The sequence below is a fragment of the Genypterus blacodes genome, unplaced genomic scaffold (assembly GCF_046128005.1).
Source record: "Genypterus blacodes isolate CSIRO-AG114 ecotype Tasmania unplaced genomic scaffold, CSIRO-AGI_Gbla_v1 ptg000028l_1, whole genome shotgun sequence".
NCBI classification, from domain to species: Eukaryota; Metazoa; Chordata; class Actinopteri; order Ophidiiformes; family Ophidiidae; genus Genypterus; species Genypterus blacodes.
Genome location: NW_027466841.1, coordinates 4,002,206 through 4,020,519, shown reverse-complemented (window position 1 = coordinate 4,020,519; position 18,314 = coordinate 4,002,206). Strand labels below are relative to the sequence as shown.

Below are 18,314 nucleotides of genomic sequence, written 5' to 3'. Positions count from 1 at the left end.
TTCTTGCACCCCCTCTTACATACCACACACAAACACATTACAGCCATTTTTCGGCGCCCATGGAGCAGTTGGAGGTTTGTTGCCTTGCTCATGTGCACCTCGGCAGTGCTCTGGAGGCAAACTGGCAACTCACCAGCTACCAGTCTGCTTACTTGGTCAACACAGGGGACTCGAACCGGCGACCTTCCGGTTCCCAGGTGTCGACCCAGCGGACTGAGCTCCTGCCGCCCCAAAGTTCATATTATTCTTAAATATATGTTATGATTATTCTTTCAGCCGCTCCCATTTATGTTGTATAAATGTGACATCATTGTGTAACTTTGCTAGTTTAAATGACAACACTGTTCTCAGTTCGTTTATTAGATCACATCGTTATTGGTTCAATGGCATCACCTTGTCCGTTTGATAACATCAATATTAAGAAATGACATTTGCCAGGCTTTCCCAACAAGTCACACATCTACGTGGAAGGGGCAACGATGTGCCACTAAAATATACATAAACCTATCATATACATATACTGCCCTGACCTGTGCTTGCCTGTGTGTGTAGAGTTTTACTACACTGAACTGCATATTGTACGTACTTCATGTCTAAGCTTGCAATCATTGTCATGCTACAATGAGTCCTGTACATATGGAGTGCAGTATTTGTATTCATACCTATTTTTCCAGGCTGCAGACAACCTACAGCTATTGGGGTCAATGAATAAAATAATTAATAGGGTTGCCCACATACTTGAGGCTTCTAGCGGAGAAATGTGGATCCACATTACTTCAGTTGTGGTTTGCAGGCAGGGGGGAATTATTTAAGTCTTATTAACTCAATGATTCTGCATTAGTACAATACAACATGAGAATGCTACATCTCTTCTGCAACTGTTAAGTGTCCATAAATTAAGATTCTGACACTATTTACGTAAGATTTGTTTTAAATCTAAGACTGGTTTTCTTAAAGCAGGTGTGTTTGCAGTCATTTCAGTAGGTCCTTCATAATTCTTATTGAAGAGCCTCTGTAGCCGCCACCAAAGTGGTTCCAGTGATTCAGATTGTGGAAGAGTTGGTAAAGCTGGTTTCTCTTTGCAAAGCCTGGTGCCTTGGTAATCTTCTCGTGGTATGCAGAATAAAAAGAGCTGTTAAAGCCACCAAACATCCCTGCAATGCCCAGCTCGTACTCTGAATGGCCATAAAATGAAGCAGGGTCAAAGATGACCGGGCCTTCAGTGCACTCTGCCACGTTGCCTCCCCACAGGTCTCCGTGCAGAAGAGCGGGGACGATCTCCACATCTGTGAACAACTGAGGGATCTTCAACTGTAAACAGCAAATACAACATATACATAGCATTGTGTTATTGATCCATTAACAAAACAATCTGTATACATTGGTGGTGTGGAGGGTATACCTGCAGCTGGGTCCATAGTTCTCTAGCCTCCCTGTCTCCATAAGACTTCTCCACCATGTCAAGTTGGTGCTGCAGCCTCTGCCTGGAATAAAATGTCACCCAGTCATCCTGCCACTCATTTTCCTGGGAAGGGAAGGAAAAAGTCGATGTATTCAGCAAGTGTGCGAAGGAAAACTGTTGAGGCATATACAGCACTGATCACACACACACCACTTTACCTGTGGTAGATATCCACAGCAGGTAGCTACATCGAAACCACATTTTTCAACAACAGGGACTTCTGACTGTCCAGCTCCTTTTCCTGTACACATTAATGTATACACTATATCTTAATTACTGTCGACAGGTTAACCCAGAGTTCATTGTGTGTAGTAATGACAGAGGATTGTGCGCATTTCTATGCATTTGCTGGTATTGAAATGGGCTCCAGGCAAATTACCTACTGTCTGTTGTTCCTTAGTTTGTTTATCCAGCTGTCTCTTGTTGTGAAGATGCAGATCTGCCAATTGTTCTCCGAGGTGCTTTGAACGTCTACACAGTGAATATGACAAAACAATATTTCACAATAAAGGATTTGTTTAAATGGAATATAGTGGTCATACTGGGGGAGAGATCGTTCTTACTTGCTCAGACCTCTCATGTCCAGATGTTCCATCACAAACACACAACCGCTCCCGTCAAGCTCAATCACCTTGACAGGCTTGGGGACTTTGACAGTTCCCGTCTTAAAAATGGCTTCCAAACTAGCCATTTCCCCATCAAACATCAGTTTAGCCTGCAATAAAAATCAAAACAATTAGGATGGTCTGCAATATTAATGTGTGAACTTATTATCTCTTTTCAGACCAAATAACTCGCAGATTGTAACCAACTCAAGTCTAGTGTTGAAGGAAGCTACCTCGCTCTTATGGTTTATCTTTACGAACACTCTTCCCGTGTCAGTATCATAACTCTGGCCCTCGCTGATGCATCCGCCTCCGGAGTGACCCGTTGACTTTAGCGTGGCTGTGCCCAACTCTTTCTTTAACTTTGCCTCCATGCTTATTTCCGAGAAAAAACTCTGGAACACCCTGTTTTTCGCTTTGTGTACATGAACGCCACTCGGGGGAGTTCAGCAGCGGGATTTCGGCACGAGAGGAAGAATCGTTTCCGGCTTCACTGCGTCACGTTCACGACGTCACGCTGTGGTTTAAAGGGGGCGGCCCAAGGGACATTTCCGCCCGGAAATTCCGACTACCCAGCTTAAGTAGGTCTGAACCAGCAGTCGAAACCCCGTCTTCACTTCTGTTCACATACTAAACTTTATACGGAATTATCAAGATATTATATCATCTCTGAACGGACGAAACGCCATGTCTCTGCTTACTGCCGCCTTTCTCCTTCCTCAAAATGGAGTCGTTCAGGGACGGTGCAGGGAACCGATAGGTTACGGCACCGAGAAGCTGGAGTTAAACGTCTCGGCGGTTTCCACGAAAAACTACCGGGAGGACAGCGGCGAGGGCGACGGGCAAAGCGAGCCGGGGTCGGGCGGACCTTCGGCGGAGTGCGACCTGTTGGAAAACGTTACGAGGCGACTTGTTGGCCGTTTTCTCACGGACCTCTCCGGGCTGTCAGAGCCCGGGTGGAATGAAAGCAAAGCGCTGTCGACGATGAAGCGAGTCGCGGAGAGCTTGCTGGAGAAACACAGATACACATTTAATGGTATGGTCGATAAACTCTCTCTAGATGACAGAGGAGAGGACATGAGCTTCATCTCCTCCGTGGCCAGAAGCGTCTTCGAGGACGGGACCCCCGCCAACTGGGGTCGTGTTGTCAGTTTGCTGGCTCTCGCGGCGGCGGTGTGTTGGTGTCTGAAGGAGAGGGGCAGGAGCCACTGCGTGGAGCTGGTGGGACGAGAAGTCTCCACGTATCTCCTCACCAATCAGCGGGAATGGCTGCTCAAGAACAACTCGTGGGACGGTTTTGTGGAGTTCTTTCAAGTAAGAGACCCCGAGTCCATGGTGTGGCAGACGCTCATGGCCTTCACTGCGGTGGCTGGTTTTGGGGCAACACTCGCCTGGCTGATCAGGTGAACCTGTTGGACACAGAGACTACTTAATGCTGGACGCTTATTTTTGATTTGTAGGACTTGAGGTTGGAGCGATTGTCCACTGCACTGTCCCACGAGAAGATTGAGGTCTTTCTTTTTCAGCACCATGAAGCACATAGAGGAGTACTCCCTTTGGTGTTGATATGAAGACATATGGACTTTTCAATACAACCTGTTCTCAAAGAAAGTTATTTTTTTATTATAATGTACATGTGTCTATGCAAAGTGAATTGTTACATCAGTCAGTTGATCTGATACTTTTGTTGGCCTTGTTTACCTTTTGGGTTTGTGATGGTGATTGTTGTTGTCTGTCAATTCCAGTGGAAATCCTGAACCTAGATTATCCAACACTTTGAGACACATGACCAACCAGGAAAGAAGTAGCTGCATTATTGGACGTCATGATGCCTTTTTCCAACCCGATAAAACCCATCAAACCACCCTGGATCTATTGTATGGATGTTGGGGAAGGGGGGTGGATTTGCATCCAGGTTCCTGGCTAGGAAAATGTCGAGGTTTGGATCTGCACTATGAGTGAAGGAGCACACTCAGGAGTGTTTGCAGCAAGAAGAGGCCTAAAAAGCAAATATTTAATGACCGATGTTGGGTTTTGGTGTCATTGGTGAATGTTTAGAATAACATTGGTATTCAGCCATGTTGCAAGTGGGATGTAAAGAAATGTACAATTAAAAGGATGTTCAAGTTTGAAGTTGTTGCACTGTTTTGATTTGTGTTTGACATTGTCAATATTTAACCAAAGCTGTCTCTTTGATAATTCATATTACTGTTAAGAACTCTTTCCACAACCCAAATACCTATAAAGACGTTATGAGTCTGTAAACTCCCACATAGCAATAATCGGTCAATAGGTTGACAAAGAAAACCAGACGCACACATACGATGATGCTTGGACCTTGTGAACAGAAACACAAGACAACATCAACCATCCACTAAATATAAACATAGAACTTCACTATGTTCAACGTAAGAGCCAATCGTGTATACTTAAGTGGCGTATGAATGTGACATCATTATTGTGACGTGTAGTTTGACAATGTCGCTCCTAGTTAGATGACATCACTTTGTTAGTTTAATGACCTCACTATGGCTCATTAAAGTAGCTTCAGAGTGTTACATTGTTGTGATTGACATTGGAAACAACACAGCCGCAAAGAGAAAGTGAATGCTGGGAATTACGTCGTTATATACAGGTTTCGGAATACGGGAACTGGGAAATTCCGTTAAAATGGGACGAGCGTTAACCCACATCACGTCCCGGTTCTCCTATAATCTGACAATGAGCCTCCAGAGCCGTGAGCGGTACCGATCTGATGTTGTGGGTCCTGTTGAAAGTTACCCTCCTGCACAAAGCGAACATAGATGACGCAGTAATTTGATATCTACTTTACCCAATCACGTTGCCGTGTTGAAGTCACGTGTCAGTCGCCATGGCACCAAACGAGGCTACCAGCTAGCCGACGGGCAGATTCAGTTTGGCGGCTAGAAAGCATGGCTGAGGATTATTGTGCTGCAAAAGCGAAATGGGCGACAATGAAACGTGTCTGCTTCTCGGCGCTACCGGCGTCGGAAAAACGCTGCTGTTGAAACGTCTCCAACATATCCTGAGTCAAAAATAATGGCCTATGTCTGAGCATGGCGTATTAGCTAGCCAACTTAGCTTCTGCTTACCGAACCTTGAGTTCTGTACTAAAAACGAGCAAAACGAGGGACCGATTTGCTGATGATGCCATTTATTTTGCAACAGTCTTAGTAAAAATGCAGGTGCAAAACTTGTCAAGATTAAGACAAAGTCGAGTGTACTTTTCTTAACAGATGTTTACAGCTTAGTTTGCATGGATCGAGTGGAGTGGGGGAGCCTCCTGCCACCGTGCCTACAGTGAGTGAGTGTCTGACGTTCAGGAGTGATGATGATGTGGATGTGACGGCTCACCTTTCTGCCGCAGGTCGGAACCAACCTGACGGATCTGACTCTGAGGAGGAGGAGGCTGACAATGAGAGAACTGGGAGGCTGCATGGGTCCCATCTGGCCCAGTTACTTCAAAGACTGTGCCTCTGTCATTGTACGTCCTTTTGTGGAAAATCCCACTTTGTCTGAAAGTTGCAGGAAATCTCAAATGGTTCATATAAACTACGCATTTATATATTTTGTCATCCCTAGTTTGTGGTAGATTCTGCAGATACTGCCCAGATCTCCTCCTCATGTATCCAGCTGCTGTCTGTGCTCTCTGCTGAGCCTCTGCGTGCTGCATCTGTACTTATTCTCTTTAACAAGAGGTAACACACACACGCACACATCTTCACAATCTGTTTTGTATACCCACACGTCAGTCAACATACATGAAGCATCATGTTTGAGAAATCTGCCTCCATTTATTTCCTCCTGTTTCCCAGCGATGTCCCCTGCACAATGAGCATCACAGAGATGAAGTCACTGTTTCGAATGGATGACATTGTCGCATCTGCTCCTCAGCCAATGGCGCTGCTGGAGGTCAGTGCCCGATCTGGTCGGGGACTTCAGGAGGTGTTGAGTTGGCTGGACTCCACCACAGCCAAGTGACCTCTGTTTCACACGTTCCTCATCGTTCCTCATTGGTGAGATTATTCTCCATGGACCTGGCAATGTAACAAAAAGTCTGCTGGGCCAGATATGTAATCAACCTCACAGCACACACTGACTGATGTTTGCACTCAACAAAGGATGGTCGTATGCCTGCCTACATTTACATTTATCTAAAAATGTAAAACTTCTACCTTTACCTGATATGATACTACACAATAGTCTGTGTCTGAAATCATAACAGTATTTTTCTACTTACCACTCATTGGACTTGGCTATGCTCGTCACAATAGATTGGGATAGTTCAGTTCTAAATGTTAAACATTAAAATCTAGATATAATCATATTAATTGAATCATATTAAGCAGTAAGGACTAGAACACTAAGTAAGAATTCATTATTATATTTAGTAATGTTAAGTTATAATTTACAGTAAAAGTAAATCCTGGGTTTTTAATACAATTTCTAAGGCTAGATTGGTTAGTTTACACAGGAAGCTGAATATGTTTAGCAGCATTTAACCTGACAGAATGTAGTAAAATCTCTAATTATGTGGCAGTGTTGTTCATCTGTGATATCAAAATAAAGGCTTCATGAGCGAATGTTTGAAAGAGTTTGGCTCGTTAGTATTCAGCATAGCAGCGACATGTTATTACCAGCAGGGGGCGTACAATGCGTAACAAACAAGCTGTGCGACTTCAGTTCCATGTGATACTGATAAAAACAATAAAATCGAGGAATTGCTTAGTTTTGTAATTACACCCTTATATTTGATGATACTGCGTGGTTCATAAGCAATGAAAAACATTTGGATTCAACATTTAAGTTTCCTCAATCGATTAAATCTTTAACAATTACTCTCCTTTCAACCCATCATGTCATTCAGTTACCCCAAACAATCCATTTTGCTATGATAAACTCACATACACGCCATTTCATAAGGATTTGGGTCCAGCAACTGTAACCTGTGTTGAAGGACTTGTGTTAAATGAACCGGACAGGTCAGTTGTGAACTTGTGAAACGTGTTTCCTCGAGGCAGAGTTTGTGACAACAGCCGTGCAAGCAGCAGTGGCAAGCAAAGCCAATCGCACAGCAGACAGCAGAGTGAGCGGGTGACCTGAAGTTGAGCAGCTATAATGGGTTTGCCTGGTAGTCGTGGCGAAGCGCAGTGGCAACAAGATGTCATCCAGTTGTGCTTTTGTGTAGATTTGTGTCTGGTATCACTTGGCACGGGGTGGTGGCTCCTTCATCACAAACGGAGTCACAGGTTTGTGCAGTGAAGAGCAGAACCAGCGTTCATCCACCTTAGAGTTACTGTATTATAACCGCAATATAAAAACAACTATGAATCGGCCTTTGATTGAAGTCCCAGGGCTCCCCTTCAGTCTTCAGATAGAGTAACATTTCAAGAGCATAACCCAATGGCATTTTCCCTTTTACAATACTTTTTTTCAGTTCAGTTGGTCGTCACATGAAAGGGTTCTGACTTTGCTGTGCCACCTGTGATCCCTGGGTGCTGGCTGAGGAGAGGGGCAGCAGAGGTTCAGGGAGGCTTCCCAGCACCTCCATACCAGGCTGGGTGGGGTGGGTCAGGGACAAGGGAAGGCTTGCAGGCTGGTGGCTCATCGGCAGCGGCAAGGAGGCACTATACGGAAGAGTGGTGGCGTGGCCGGCCGAGGAAATGCTGCCGGAACCCAACTGATTGAGAGTTAGCTTGGGCGGGTCTGCTTGGAATGGATTGTTGGCTGATGGAGCGCTCAGGCCTAGAGACATAGACAGAGGAGGTCAGAAGATGATTAGGTTTATCTTCCAACAATCATCTAAATGGGATATATGAGATCTGAGAGCATGATTTGACTAAGTGTGTGAATCAGTTTAAAGACTCTGCAAGTCTGTAAAACAAGTATCTCCGCATTTGCTGCTCTGAGCCTCGGGAGATCTACCAGTGGTTTCCACGTTTTTGCTCATTAACTGCAAATTGGCTTCTGCTCTTTACCTCTCAGGCTGTCACTGGTTTCATTTTATGCGAGTCGATATTAAATGCAATTTTCAGAGAGTGCACCCCTGAATAAGAAAAGCAATTAATTACAGCCTATTTACAATTGTGCTAATTACTGGCATTAAAAATTTTACTTTTCATCTAAACTCCAACTCCTACAGCTGTCTGTTCATGCATAAACAGATCGACAAAGAAACCGTCCCTCCTTCCAAGTGTACAAAAGAGTGAAGACAGCAAAATGGTGACCATTTTGCTGTCTTCACTCTTTTGATGGATTACATCTCAAGAATGTCAATGCAGGTTCACTTCCTCCATAATCAAATACCTGATAGAAAGGGGTTCTTGTTCTTGGCTGCAGGATTTCCTGGGATCAAGGTTTCCAGGTTGACCAGAGATGCTCCTGTGGGGCCCAGGAAGGACTCGGGGGTCCGACACATACGAGGGCCGGGATCAGCCAGGCTTTCCCCGAGACGAGTCAAGTCAAAGAGATCAGGACTGCCCCCACCACGACCGTTCTCAGTTACATGACCGCCGTCCATGGCATCATCAAACAGGTCCCCATCTACCAGTGGGGAAAGAGATAAGAGAAGCTCCAGGTACGTTGGTAGCACAGAACGAACACAAGAACAATAACAGGAGGTTTGGTTCACCTGAGGGACTTCCAGTTCTGGGAGAAGGATCTTTGGCAGCTCCCATGGGTGCTATTCTTTCAGAAGGGGCTGAGAATGGATCAACCACAGAGGCTGTAAATGCATATCAACACATAATCTAGGTTTTTTTTGTGAATTTGTTCGATGTCATTATCCAAACACTTGGTCTTGGGTGAAGTGTGTAAGTGCACGCGTGCCCACACCTGTGTTGGCAGGGAAGCCCCACGCTCGGCCTGTGGGGTCCAGGTTGGAAGCATTGTTCTGCGGGGCGTCCCAGGGGTCCACATGGGGCCGGCCTTGCTCCCATGGTGGGGGAGGGTTGCCACGGGCTGGTGGTCCCATCCATGAAGACTCTGCCCCAGAGGTTATGGAGCTGCCTTCTTTAAAAAGACAAATGTGAAGTAGATAGTGTTTGTCACAGCATGTGGCGAGTGCAAATGATATTGTGAACATTATATTGTAACATTACACTACACTGGATATCAGTCTAGGAAGAATCAAACTCGGGAATGAATCAGGTCATCACGTTCATAGGAAAATGTTTTGCTGATGCAGAATTTTTGTATTACCTCTTAACATACTGGAAACCATGACAACATACTGTGTTTTACAGTAATTTATGACTCATTCCTTTCAAACACTGATGTCACGGTGATATGGAAATAATTAGCTAAGTCTCACCCAGAGTGTCCCAGGGGTCGACACCGCCCGGGCGAGCAGCTGCACGATGCGGGACATCACCCCAGCTGTGGTCACTAGGGGGCGCTTCTGAAGGCACTGCAAAAACATCTACCAGGTCCATGAAGGCAGTCTGACCACAAAAATTAGAATAAAACAATTAATTACTTATAATATCATACGGTTGATTTGTTACATGACACAGTTTGTTACAGCTACATGGTGTTTGTGTAAATATGAATTTCATAAAAAAAGATTTGTTTCATAAAGGACGTTGTGTACATTTGAATTAAGTTGAAATAGTTTGTTAAACGCATCAAGAAAAACAATGCCAAAGTTTCGGATCCTAATTTACTTTGTTAAATAATTAACCTTAAATTAATACTGGGATGGGAGGGAAACAGGCAGAAACACAGAGGCAACAGTATATGGTCCAACAGCAACAATCCAACCACTGAATGTCATTTAACAGGCGGGCAAATCAATCAAGAGTGATGACATGAGAGCCAAAAAGGTCCTGGTGTATCCAAACTGTAGTGCAAATTGTTGTATTCAATTGTTTATAATCTGCAATCCTGGAACATTCTCTTTTACAATAAACTCTGTGGATCAGCTACGAAACCCGATCAGTCCCAATAATCACCACGTTCACAACGTGGAATGCTCGACTTGGGTGTTTTGGTGTGTGTATGCATGTTCCCAGAGTGTAAACAAAGCCAAAATAATGTCAGATTTCATACTCCGCCTTTAGTCTCCATTTCACGTTTGCTCTCTTCAAGAGCTTTCTGGAACAGCGTGTCGTTTCCTTGGCGACTGAGTTGTTCCTGTCAACAGATGCAGACAAATGGACGCTTATGGGCCTGGAAGCTTCTGGTGAAATTCACATAGTGTCATCATACTATATTAATGAGTCAGCACACAGGCACAAAGGCCAACTTGTGTTGTGGAAGAAAACATACTGTAAGAGTTGAGTGTGTACAAAAGGCAAAGAGCAGATGTTTCTCTGGCTACCGAGGGGCGGAGAGAGCGCTCTTATCTCTCACTGAACAGTTCTAATCAGCAAAAGTATATATTGGTAGAGAAAAGGGTGAGACAGGAAAAGAGAGGTAGAGTAAAGTGGTTGCCAGAGATAGAAACAAAAGAAGTAATAGCCACACAAGACTGAAAAAAGGCAAACTCAAAGCAGCAGATGGAGCTGATAGAAGAAATGAGAATAAATTCAAAGTGACAGATAAACAAAACAGTTTTAAAAATAAAAGAGTAAAGGCCTTTGAGGAGGACTGCATAGTGGAATTGTGATCTAAAGAGATGAATCTGGGTACATGCTACATTATTTACATCCCAGTCATACTTCAGATGTGGCTTTGATGAATGATTTCAACCATTATGCATAACTCTGCAAAACAGAGGACCCCAAAGACGCTCGGCATGTATTACTTTGTGGCGTGCAACTAAGAAGCAGCAGCAGCAGAGAGTATGTGTTTGACCTCTCAGTGGTCCCCAGGGGTCCCTACCTGCTGGTGCTCCTCTTTGCTCAGGCTCATGGCCAGTTTGAGCTGGGTGTCCTCATCCATGTCCGCAGCAGGCGTGGGATGAACCGGCTGTGAGGGTGTCAATTAGCACAGGGAAATGCAGTAAGTTAACAATGCAGAAGAAAATGTTCCTCTCCACAGGTGTGAAGTGGAGACACCGCACCAGCAGAGGTTTGAACGTTTACGCTTGGTTAGAATGTCTCAGAGACTGATTAGCGATCTACTGGTTAGTGGAAACGATGCAGACTGGTGAGATTAGTGTCTAATCACTGAAGACAGTTACAAGGCCCTTTGATTATAAGAGATGATTGAGGTCAAAGATCAAATCTGAGGAGAAGGGAGAGTGAGTACATGCAGCGTACGGTCGAGACAACCGTGCCACGAGGTTGGTTTTAGTAGAGAACAACAGGAGATGTTGTACAGGGTAAAGTATGTGAGGCGAGGGACGTCCCAGGCCTCGGGATCTTTGTACCTTCTGGGCCTCCTCCTTGCTGAGACTCATAGCGAGCTGTAGCTGCGTTTGTTCATCCATATCCACTGTAGGAGGCGGCTACGGTCAAGCGGGAGGGGACAGGATAAGGACTAATCAATGTAAGCTTCAAAGGGGTAAAAGAATGCTTGACTTAAACGTCTAATACGCTAAAATGATTTGTTAAGAAATAGAGCACTATCACAGCAACACTTTGATCCATATGCTTCCCTGCTATGCATCTCAATCTGATCAGCACAATGACAATTGATCGGTCATGATTGCAGAGGAGGAAAGTGCTACACGTTCACTATTCCACACAGTAGCAGAGGAGAGAACACAGAGGACAATGGCTGCCCTTGCCAGTGGAGACGAGAGCTGGCTGTGGCTGCTTAGGAGCGGATCAATGAACACATCCTGTCTGGCTTCTCGCTCTTTCGGCAGCCTACTCACTCCCCAGCGTCGCTCCCACTGATTGGTCAAAGTGCCATTATTGACCATATCAGAGGCAGACCACATCAGGAACGATGATATCACTTTCTGTTAAGGGTGCTGGGAAATGGAGGCCTTTTAGCTGAGATGGGTAGGAGCCATATCTCACCACTACTCCAAAAATGTGTGTGAGGTGTGTAATGTTAACATACATGACTACATAACGTGTCGTCCCAGCAGAGCTAGGAAATAGTCAGGCTCATGTGGCTTAAGGATGAGCGAGCTTAATGCAAGGTCATATTGTCCTTAGTACAAGGTTGGTGTGTCTACATGTGTGTGTGTGTTATTACAGTGAGCGGTACCTTTTCACTTTCTTCTCGGCTCATAGCCAGCGCCAGCTGCAGCTGCAGTTCCTCTTCTCCACTGGTCTGTGGCCGAGCCTGCTCCATGTCTGGAGCCAGATGAGGGGAGGAAGAGGAGGCTGCAGGGACAGAGGAAGAGCAGAGGGGATCGAGTGTTCAGTAAGGTGAAGAGAAAAAAGGTGTATAGAGAATGGAGATGTCAGGGAGTGGTTTCTCCGTGTCAGAAAGGAGCTGAAACAGTTTTTGCATGTTAATGTTTAGCTCCATTGCCTGTTGTTTCGGCCTTTGCTGGCATTGGTTTCCACGGTCTGTCTGTCTCTGCCTGCACTGAGAACAATGGTGTGCCTGTGTGGGGAGCGAGAGCAGTGGAGAGGGAGAGGCAAGGACGGGCTGGAGTGGGGCCCACCTCATTACCCTGAATCCTTGAGGTTGGTACCAGGACTAAGGTCCAGGTTGAGAGGGTGGAGAGCCTGGGTGCCAGGCTGTGGGTCAGGGGCCTAAAAGAGCACAGCACACCGCACGTTGGCACAGTCAGACACCAAATTATTTACAGTTTGCTGCCCCTGATTGGTCCGTGCAGTGGCTGGAATGCTGACTGGCAGTGATCCTGTGCCAACCTTCCGACCCGCATACGCGTCATCCGTCAGTGTGACGTCAAAAACTCAACCATGCCAGGAACCAGGAATCTCCAAGAGATCACTCCTCTCCTGGTTTCTCCAAAGTCATCCAGAGCAGAAACACAAACTGCTTTGGTGCAGCGATGCAAAACAGTAATTACTCAAAGGACTGAATTACCACAGTGGAATGTTTCAGTCATCTGGGTCTTTTTGGATGCGATTTGGATTAAGCTCAAGTAGTTTAATTACTATCACCCGAGTTTGACATAATGATTATTCAGCATGAAAGCCACCCGCCTTATATTGATGCTTACAACTCAGCATTTCTGTGGTGTGTGATGTATATACAGTCTGTGTACTGAACACAATGTTTTTCTTGTAGCAGCTACTGGAAAACGCACAAGCAGTCGTGGAGTCCTTGCTTATAAAACAGTGGGATACCATCTGTGGGTATGTGTCACACTGTGACACTGTGGGAACCTCAAACAGGCCACAAACACCAAACTTATCACCCAAGATTCTTGAAACCATGATCCTGCTACTGACTAACACCCTTTAATATAAACCAAACATCCCACAGACCACAGGAATACAACAGAGGTATAAAGAAGTACTGCAGTATACCCAAACTACAATTACACATACAAATGCAGTTTGTATATGAAATCAGACAAGCTCATAACTTAAATGGAGGGAGGGAGTAACTCAAGTCTCATATTATTCAGCCTCTGACCCTCCAAACCAAGAGAGCTGCAGCAGCATAACAGTTAGTTCCGACAGCATGTAAACATGGTGCCCAGTTGTTCTTTTAACTGTGGCTGTCAGAAAAAGGGCCTCATCTCCTTTGTAAATCCAGTTTCGCTGACATGGCTGTGAGCAGGAGAATGAAAGGAATGCAGATTTCCCACAGTGAGGAGACAGCAAAACTGAAACATGGCTGAAACACGTTTGGTGAAAACCCACAAGGCCACGAGTTATCTATCAAGGCTGCGTGGTACGACAACAGGGGGTCATTGAGGACACCCAGTCCTGCTTTACGCCGAGTCTGGTACAAGCTGGGCGCAAGAGGAAATACAAACAAACTCTTTATCTTCTTCCAGCAAAGAAAATACATCTGAATTGATCTGATCTTCCAGACTGAGCACTTATAATCATACACTGTGTGTTGCATGCTTACAGGCACACAGGTGTATCTAAGCCTTCTACATGTAGGTGATGTTCTTTCTACTCACATTGGAAGGAAGATGGTGAGCTTCTGCACATGCCAGGGTCGTCCCCATACATCCCTGCTGAGCTGGGACTGGTGCGGCGCCCTGGGTACGGTGGAGGCAGAGATCCAGAGCCACTGGAGACCCCGGCCATGCGCTCCTTGGTCTTCAGCGCCTGGGTCCTCTCCTGCTTCAGCTTCTCCTCATCCCTTATCAGAGCCACTAGCTGCTTGGCTTTCTCCCGGACATTCACGCCCTGGTCGCGTCCGTCCCGATCTATGTACTGGAAGTCCCTCAGTGTCTGTATGGTGTATATGTTCTCCCGGCACTGCTTGGCCACGCGTTCAGAGCCCGTTTTGATCAGGTAGTCCAGCAGGGCCAGGGCCTTATAAACGTGGCGCCAATTCTTCCCGTGATCATTGAGCCGTTTCCAGATCATACCCATGACTTCAGCAAAAGCCAGTTCATTAAAGGTCAAGTCAGCAATCTCAGACATGAGGGAGCTGGGCGGACCCCAGGGGTCATTGGAAGTGGCCTCTCGCACCTTTATCTCAGCCTCTGTGTACTGGTTGACCATGTTCTTCATCTGGCGGCGAAGCGATGAGGTCTGCATGATGGCAGCAGTGTTTCACAGACACTAAATGATACTTTCACAGCAGGCCAGCCCACCGTATCGTTTTGGATCAAGTAAGAAAGTGGCTTGATGAAGATCTTTCAGAGGGGAAATGCTAAATCTTCTTCCTCTTGTTGACTTCACTTCTGTCCCTAGTGGAAAGAAACACACCATTTAGACGTATAAATAAACAATGTAGACCTTAAGCCTTATTAATCCCACAAAACATCATTAAAATGCATTTGGCAACCACAACTACAATCTCAATCATCTTTCCATTCAGTAACTGTGTGTGGAAGCAGAGAGGAACAATTGAGCGCCTCAGAGCGATGTGAAACACGACACCCCGGCTCAGTTTCCTCTCAGAAAAAATGAGAGATATATGCGAGCATGTACAGTGGAGATTTGCTGAGTAATCAGCCATCAGCCATTTTTAAATACTCCACTCTGTCTTTACATGATATTTGCTTATTTCTGATCCACGTCAACGTCACAGATGTTATGATTGATGAGAGGTGAGGACAGTAAATCGATAAATATACTCAATTCACTCAATATGCAGAATCTGCTGAGGTCCAAGGAGTTCTAAAAATCAAGACGCAGACTGGTTTGGGTGAGGAGACTCTTGAAGACTTTGAAGAAGAATTTGGACCCATTTGTGGTGTTATATTATCTAATGTTATATTGTATACCAGACATGACCGACACCACCCTGATTAAGACGAGACAGCTGAACATGTCCTGTGAATAAAGCAGAGTGGACTGGAGAAGAACTGTGCGATGTATTTAGTTTAGATTGATACACACGCACATACACAACCAGCTTCGGATAGAATTAAACAAACGTCTTCTTTCTTGACATGTTATCATTCTCTTTGCATTTCGTATACATCCACCTTTATCACTGGAGTTGAGCAGATATTTGCAATTGTTCATGTCTCTTTAGGGTCTCTGTACATTTCAGGTGGACATGACTGCATACTTCAGTCTGTAGCCAGTGGGGAAATCTGCTTTATCTAGACAGGGCGGGAGGGAGGGGCAGCAACTTCCATGTTTTTCAGACCTGATTACATAATCACAGCAGCAGTTAGGACACTTTGAAACTGAAAGAGCTCAAGCAAACACCTGAACGTTGTTACAAATTCATTTACACTAACATCCATCCATCCATTATTATACTAATGCTGCTTGTTTCACTTAAATGATTAGTTTACATATGAGAACAGATGGATACAGGTAACATGTCTCTGGACTCCTAAACCTTAGCATCAGTTGAGCTTGTAAATTTGCATTGCCCAGCTTATCTCCTGTATCTAAGCAACTGTTGACGCACAGATGACATACATATGACGGATCAGTCTCTCTATTTTGGAGTGAAACAGTGTATTGTGTGTGAGCTTTTCCAAAATATCAAAAGAGCATGTGGAGTGTGAGTCTTAATTAGAATAAAGAAACAAGTCTTACACTGCATATCTAGATAATTGGATTACATTGGATTAGAATAGACCATATTTATGGAAGCAACACTGAGAGTATGATGAAGATTTAAAGAAGACAATTCTATGTAACTCATTGAAACCAGCACCCTGTGGGCATATGGCCCCAGCAATAAGGAGTGATTGACTCAGCTGGCTTAGCTTTGTGTTTAGTAAGAGGGTTGTAAATAGATTGTTAGGTGGTAATGAGAGCCAAAATGTGTGTGTGGCTCAGCTGACCACAGGTTAAATGTCTTGTGTTGACCCATACAGGCCCTGTTCACCGGTTAGGCCCACTACCTCCCACTGGCAACACTGGCAGATTCCTGAGATTCTCCAGATGGAGACGATACGAAAGGAAATATGTCAAAAACTCACTCTGACAGGGGGAAAGAAACAAAGGCTATAAAGGAAACTCAAGCTGTGGGTCAAACTGTGGACACCTCCAGCTGGCCGGGTGTGATTTGGTGATTTTGTAATTCGACCTGGATTTGGTTCTGCACTCACAATCAAACTACTGAGACAAAGTGACAAAGTGAAAACCTTGATTGAGAACAAATTAGTGTAACAGATTTGAGTTGTGAGAGAGGACAACACCCCCCTCCCACACACACAACACAAAGTCACACACATTTACTCACTCTGACACTCACACAGACACACACACCCACTAATATTCTATGTAAAGACAAGTGATCTCATGCGTGACCTTTACATGAAAACACATTAGACTGAATCTTGAGTTGACGGTGACTTATTTTACACTTTATAAGAATATGATATCTGACTTAACCAACACACACACACACACACACACACACACACACACACACACACACACACACACACACACACACACACACACACACACACACACACACTTCCTTCTTCAGCTTTAATAGCACTGTGTTACGTTCAAAGACATTCAGATTTCCTGCAACCGCTTATCTATGTAAAGAACAAAACAAAGTGAAGCCTGCTCCCTGTTCTGGCCTGTAAGAGCAACCAAGCAAATGTTTAATTATGTTACGTTATGTTGTGTTCAATCCCACAACAGATGTTCATGGAAATCAGTAAGCCGCGGAATGAAATCGCCTCGATGGAACTTATTTCTCCGACTTTCTCCCTTTTCCTTCCCAAACTAGGACGAGCGGGTCATTCTCATGCACGTTACGTCAAATGGGATGATGGCGAGGTGAAAGTATGTGGCAGTGACTCAGCGATGTTACCGAGTTTTAAAGTTAAAACCGCGATCAAACAAACCAAAACAACGAAGCCCAACCGACCGGATCTGCTCGGTCCACATTCCCCCGCTTACCTTCATGTCATAGCGCGTCAATAGGGTCCCAACTTGGGGAGTGTTTGGCGGAGAGAGACGCCTCCCCCTCTCGACATGTCCCGGAGCTTTTCAGAGGGAAAATAAGAGTTAAAACGTATACGTAGCGGCCCGGAGAGGAGGAGGAGGAGGAGGGAGTCGGAATGGAAGCGAGGCGCTGCGGATTCACGGGGAAAAACTTTGTTATGTTTGCGTTTAACAAACCGTAGAGACGCTGAGATCCGCAGAAGGGTCAGCCCCCCTAGACACAGTGAAAATGGATGGAGAGAGGGAGGGAGAGGAAGGGAGGGAGGGAGGGAGGAAGAGGGAGGGAGGGAGGCCTGCTCGGTGCATGCAGAGTCAGAGTTAACTCGTTCATTGCCAATAGGAAAGCCTCTGTACTGAATGGAGCAGGTGTAAGAATAAGAATAGCTGGCTTTATTAAAGGGAAAACAGCCTTTCTTTGTGACATCTCAGCCGATCGGATTATAAAATGTAACTATAGAATCAGGTGATGTTATCTGATGTATAAAGGAATGAAGTCAGTTCCATAGAATCTATATTTTCCGGTGGAGATGTTTTAGGAGCGTTCATAGTCGTTCTAACAGGCCTCTGTTGGGACCATTTGGTAAATGAGTGTCCAGAGGTTATGGGTGCTGCAAAGAACCCCCCCCCCCCAGCACCTTCATCTCCGGGTCTCTGCTCTTTACTTATTCATCACCTCTAATGGGCTGTTGGTCTGAAGTCACATCCTCGTGCATTACACAGGGCTCCCATGGTCTCTGTATTTACTAGGGGTAGGCTGGATTCAATCAGAGGGTGTTGGGTTTAAAGCACTATGTAGCCTACTACAGGTATTTGTCATGTGGTGATACTGAGTGGAGAGGCATTCCT

General features: G+C 45.2%; 4 protein-coding genes across 8 annotated transcripts; 2 read left to right on the top strand and 2 right to left on the bottom strand.

Annotated features, from left to right (window-relative positions):
- Positions 1-327: 327 nt before the first annotated feature.
- On the bottom strand, positions 328-2,589 carry fn3krp (fructosamine 3 kinase related protein). The gene is made up of 6 exons (XM_076144284.1): positions 2,301-2,589; positions 2,026-2,177; positions 1,842-1,933; positions 1,621-1,703; positions 1,403-1,525; positions 328-1,311 (listed from the first exon to the last, which is right to left on the bottom strand). Exons 1-6 carry the CDS (start codon positions 2,439-2,441, stop codon positions 973-975), a joined length of 930 nt encoding a protein of 309 aa, XP_076000399.1. The 5' UTR covers positions 2,442-2,589; the 3' UTR covers positions 328-972.
- On the top strand, positions 2,581-4,193 carry LOC142993523 (induced myeloid leukemia cell differentiation protein Mcl-1 homolog). The gene has a single exon (XM_076144285.1). The coding sequence runs from the start codon at positions 2,755-2,757 to the stop codon at positions 3,472-3,474; it is 720 nt and encodes a 239-aa protein (XP_076000400.1). The 5' UTR covers positions 2,581-2,754; the 3' UTR covers positions 3,475-4,193.
- Positions 4,194-5,138: 945 nt separating this feature from the next.
- arl16 (ADP-ribosylation factor-like 16) lies at positions 5,139-6,069 on the top strand. The gene is made up of 4 exons (XM_076144147.1): positions 5,139-5,388; positions 5,456-5,572; positions 5,671-5,786; positions 5,904-6,069. Exons 2-4 carry the CDS (start codon positions 5,504-5,506, stop codon positions 6,067-6,069), a joined length of 351 nt encoding a protein of 116 aa, XP_076000262.1. The 5' UTR covers positions 5,139-5,388; positions 5,456-5,503.
- A 387-nt stretch (positions 6,070-6,456) lies between these two features.
- On the bottom strand, positions 6,457-17,737 carry epn3a (epsin 3a). 5 transcript variants are annotated; one of them, XM_076144142.1, is made up of 12 exons: positions 17,646-17,737; positions 17,424-17,509; positions 14,042-14,782; positions 12,193-12,311; positions 11,402-11,479; positions 10,912-10,998; positions 10,138-10,221; positions 9,401-9,530; positions 8,923-9,099; positions 8,720-8,812; positions 8,395-8,631; positions 6,457-7,833 (listed from the first exon to the last, which is right to left on the bottom strand). In XM_076144142.1, the coding sequence occupies exons 3-12, from the start codon at positions 14,628-14,630 to the stop codon at positions 7,538-7,540; spliced, it is 1,890 nt and encodes a 629-aa protein (XP_076000257.1). In that variant the 5' UTR covers positions 14,631-14,782; positions 17,424-17,509; positions 17,646-17,737; the 3' UTR covers positions 6,457-7,537. The 5 variants fall into 5 exon arrangements, with proteins under 5 accessions (XP_076000257.1, XP_076000256.1, XP_076000261.1 ...); XM_076144141.1 differs by having other exon boundaries at positions 17,424-17,710; XM_076144146.1 differs by having other exon boundaries at positions 8,720-8,788; positions 17,424-17,710.
- Positions 17,738-18,314: the final 577 nt, after the last annotated feature.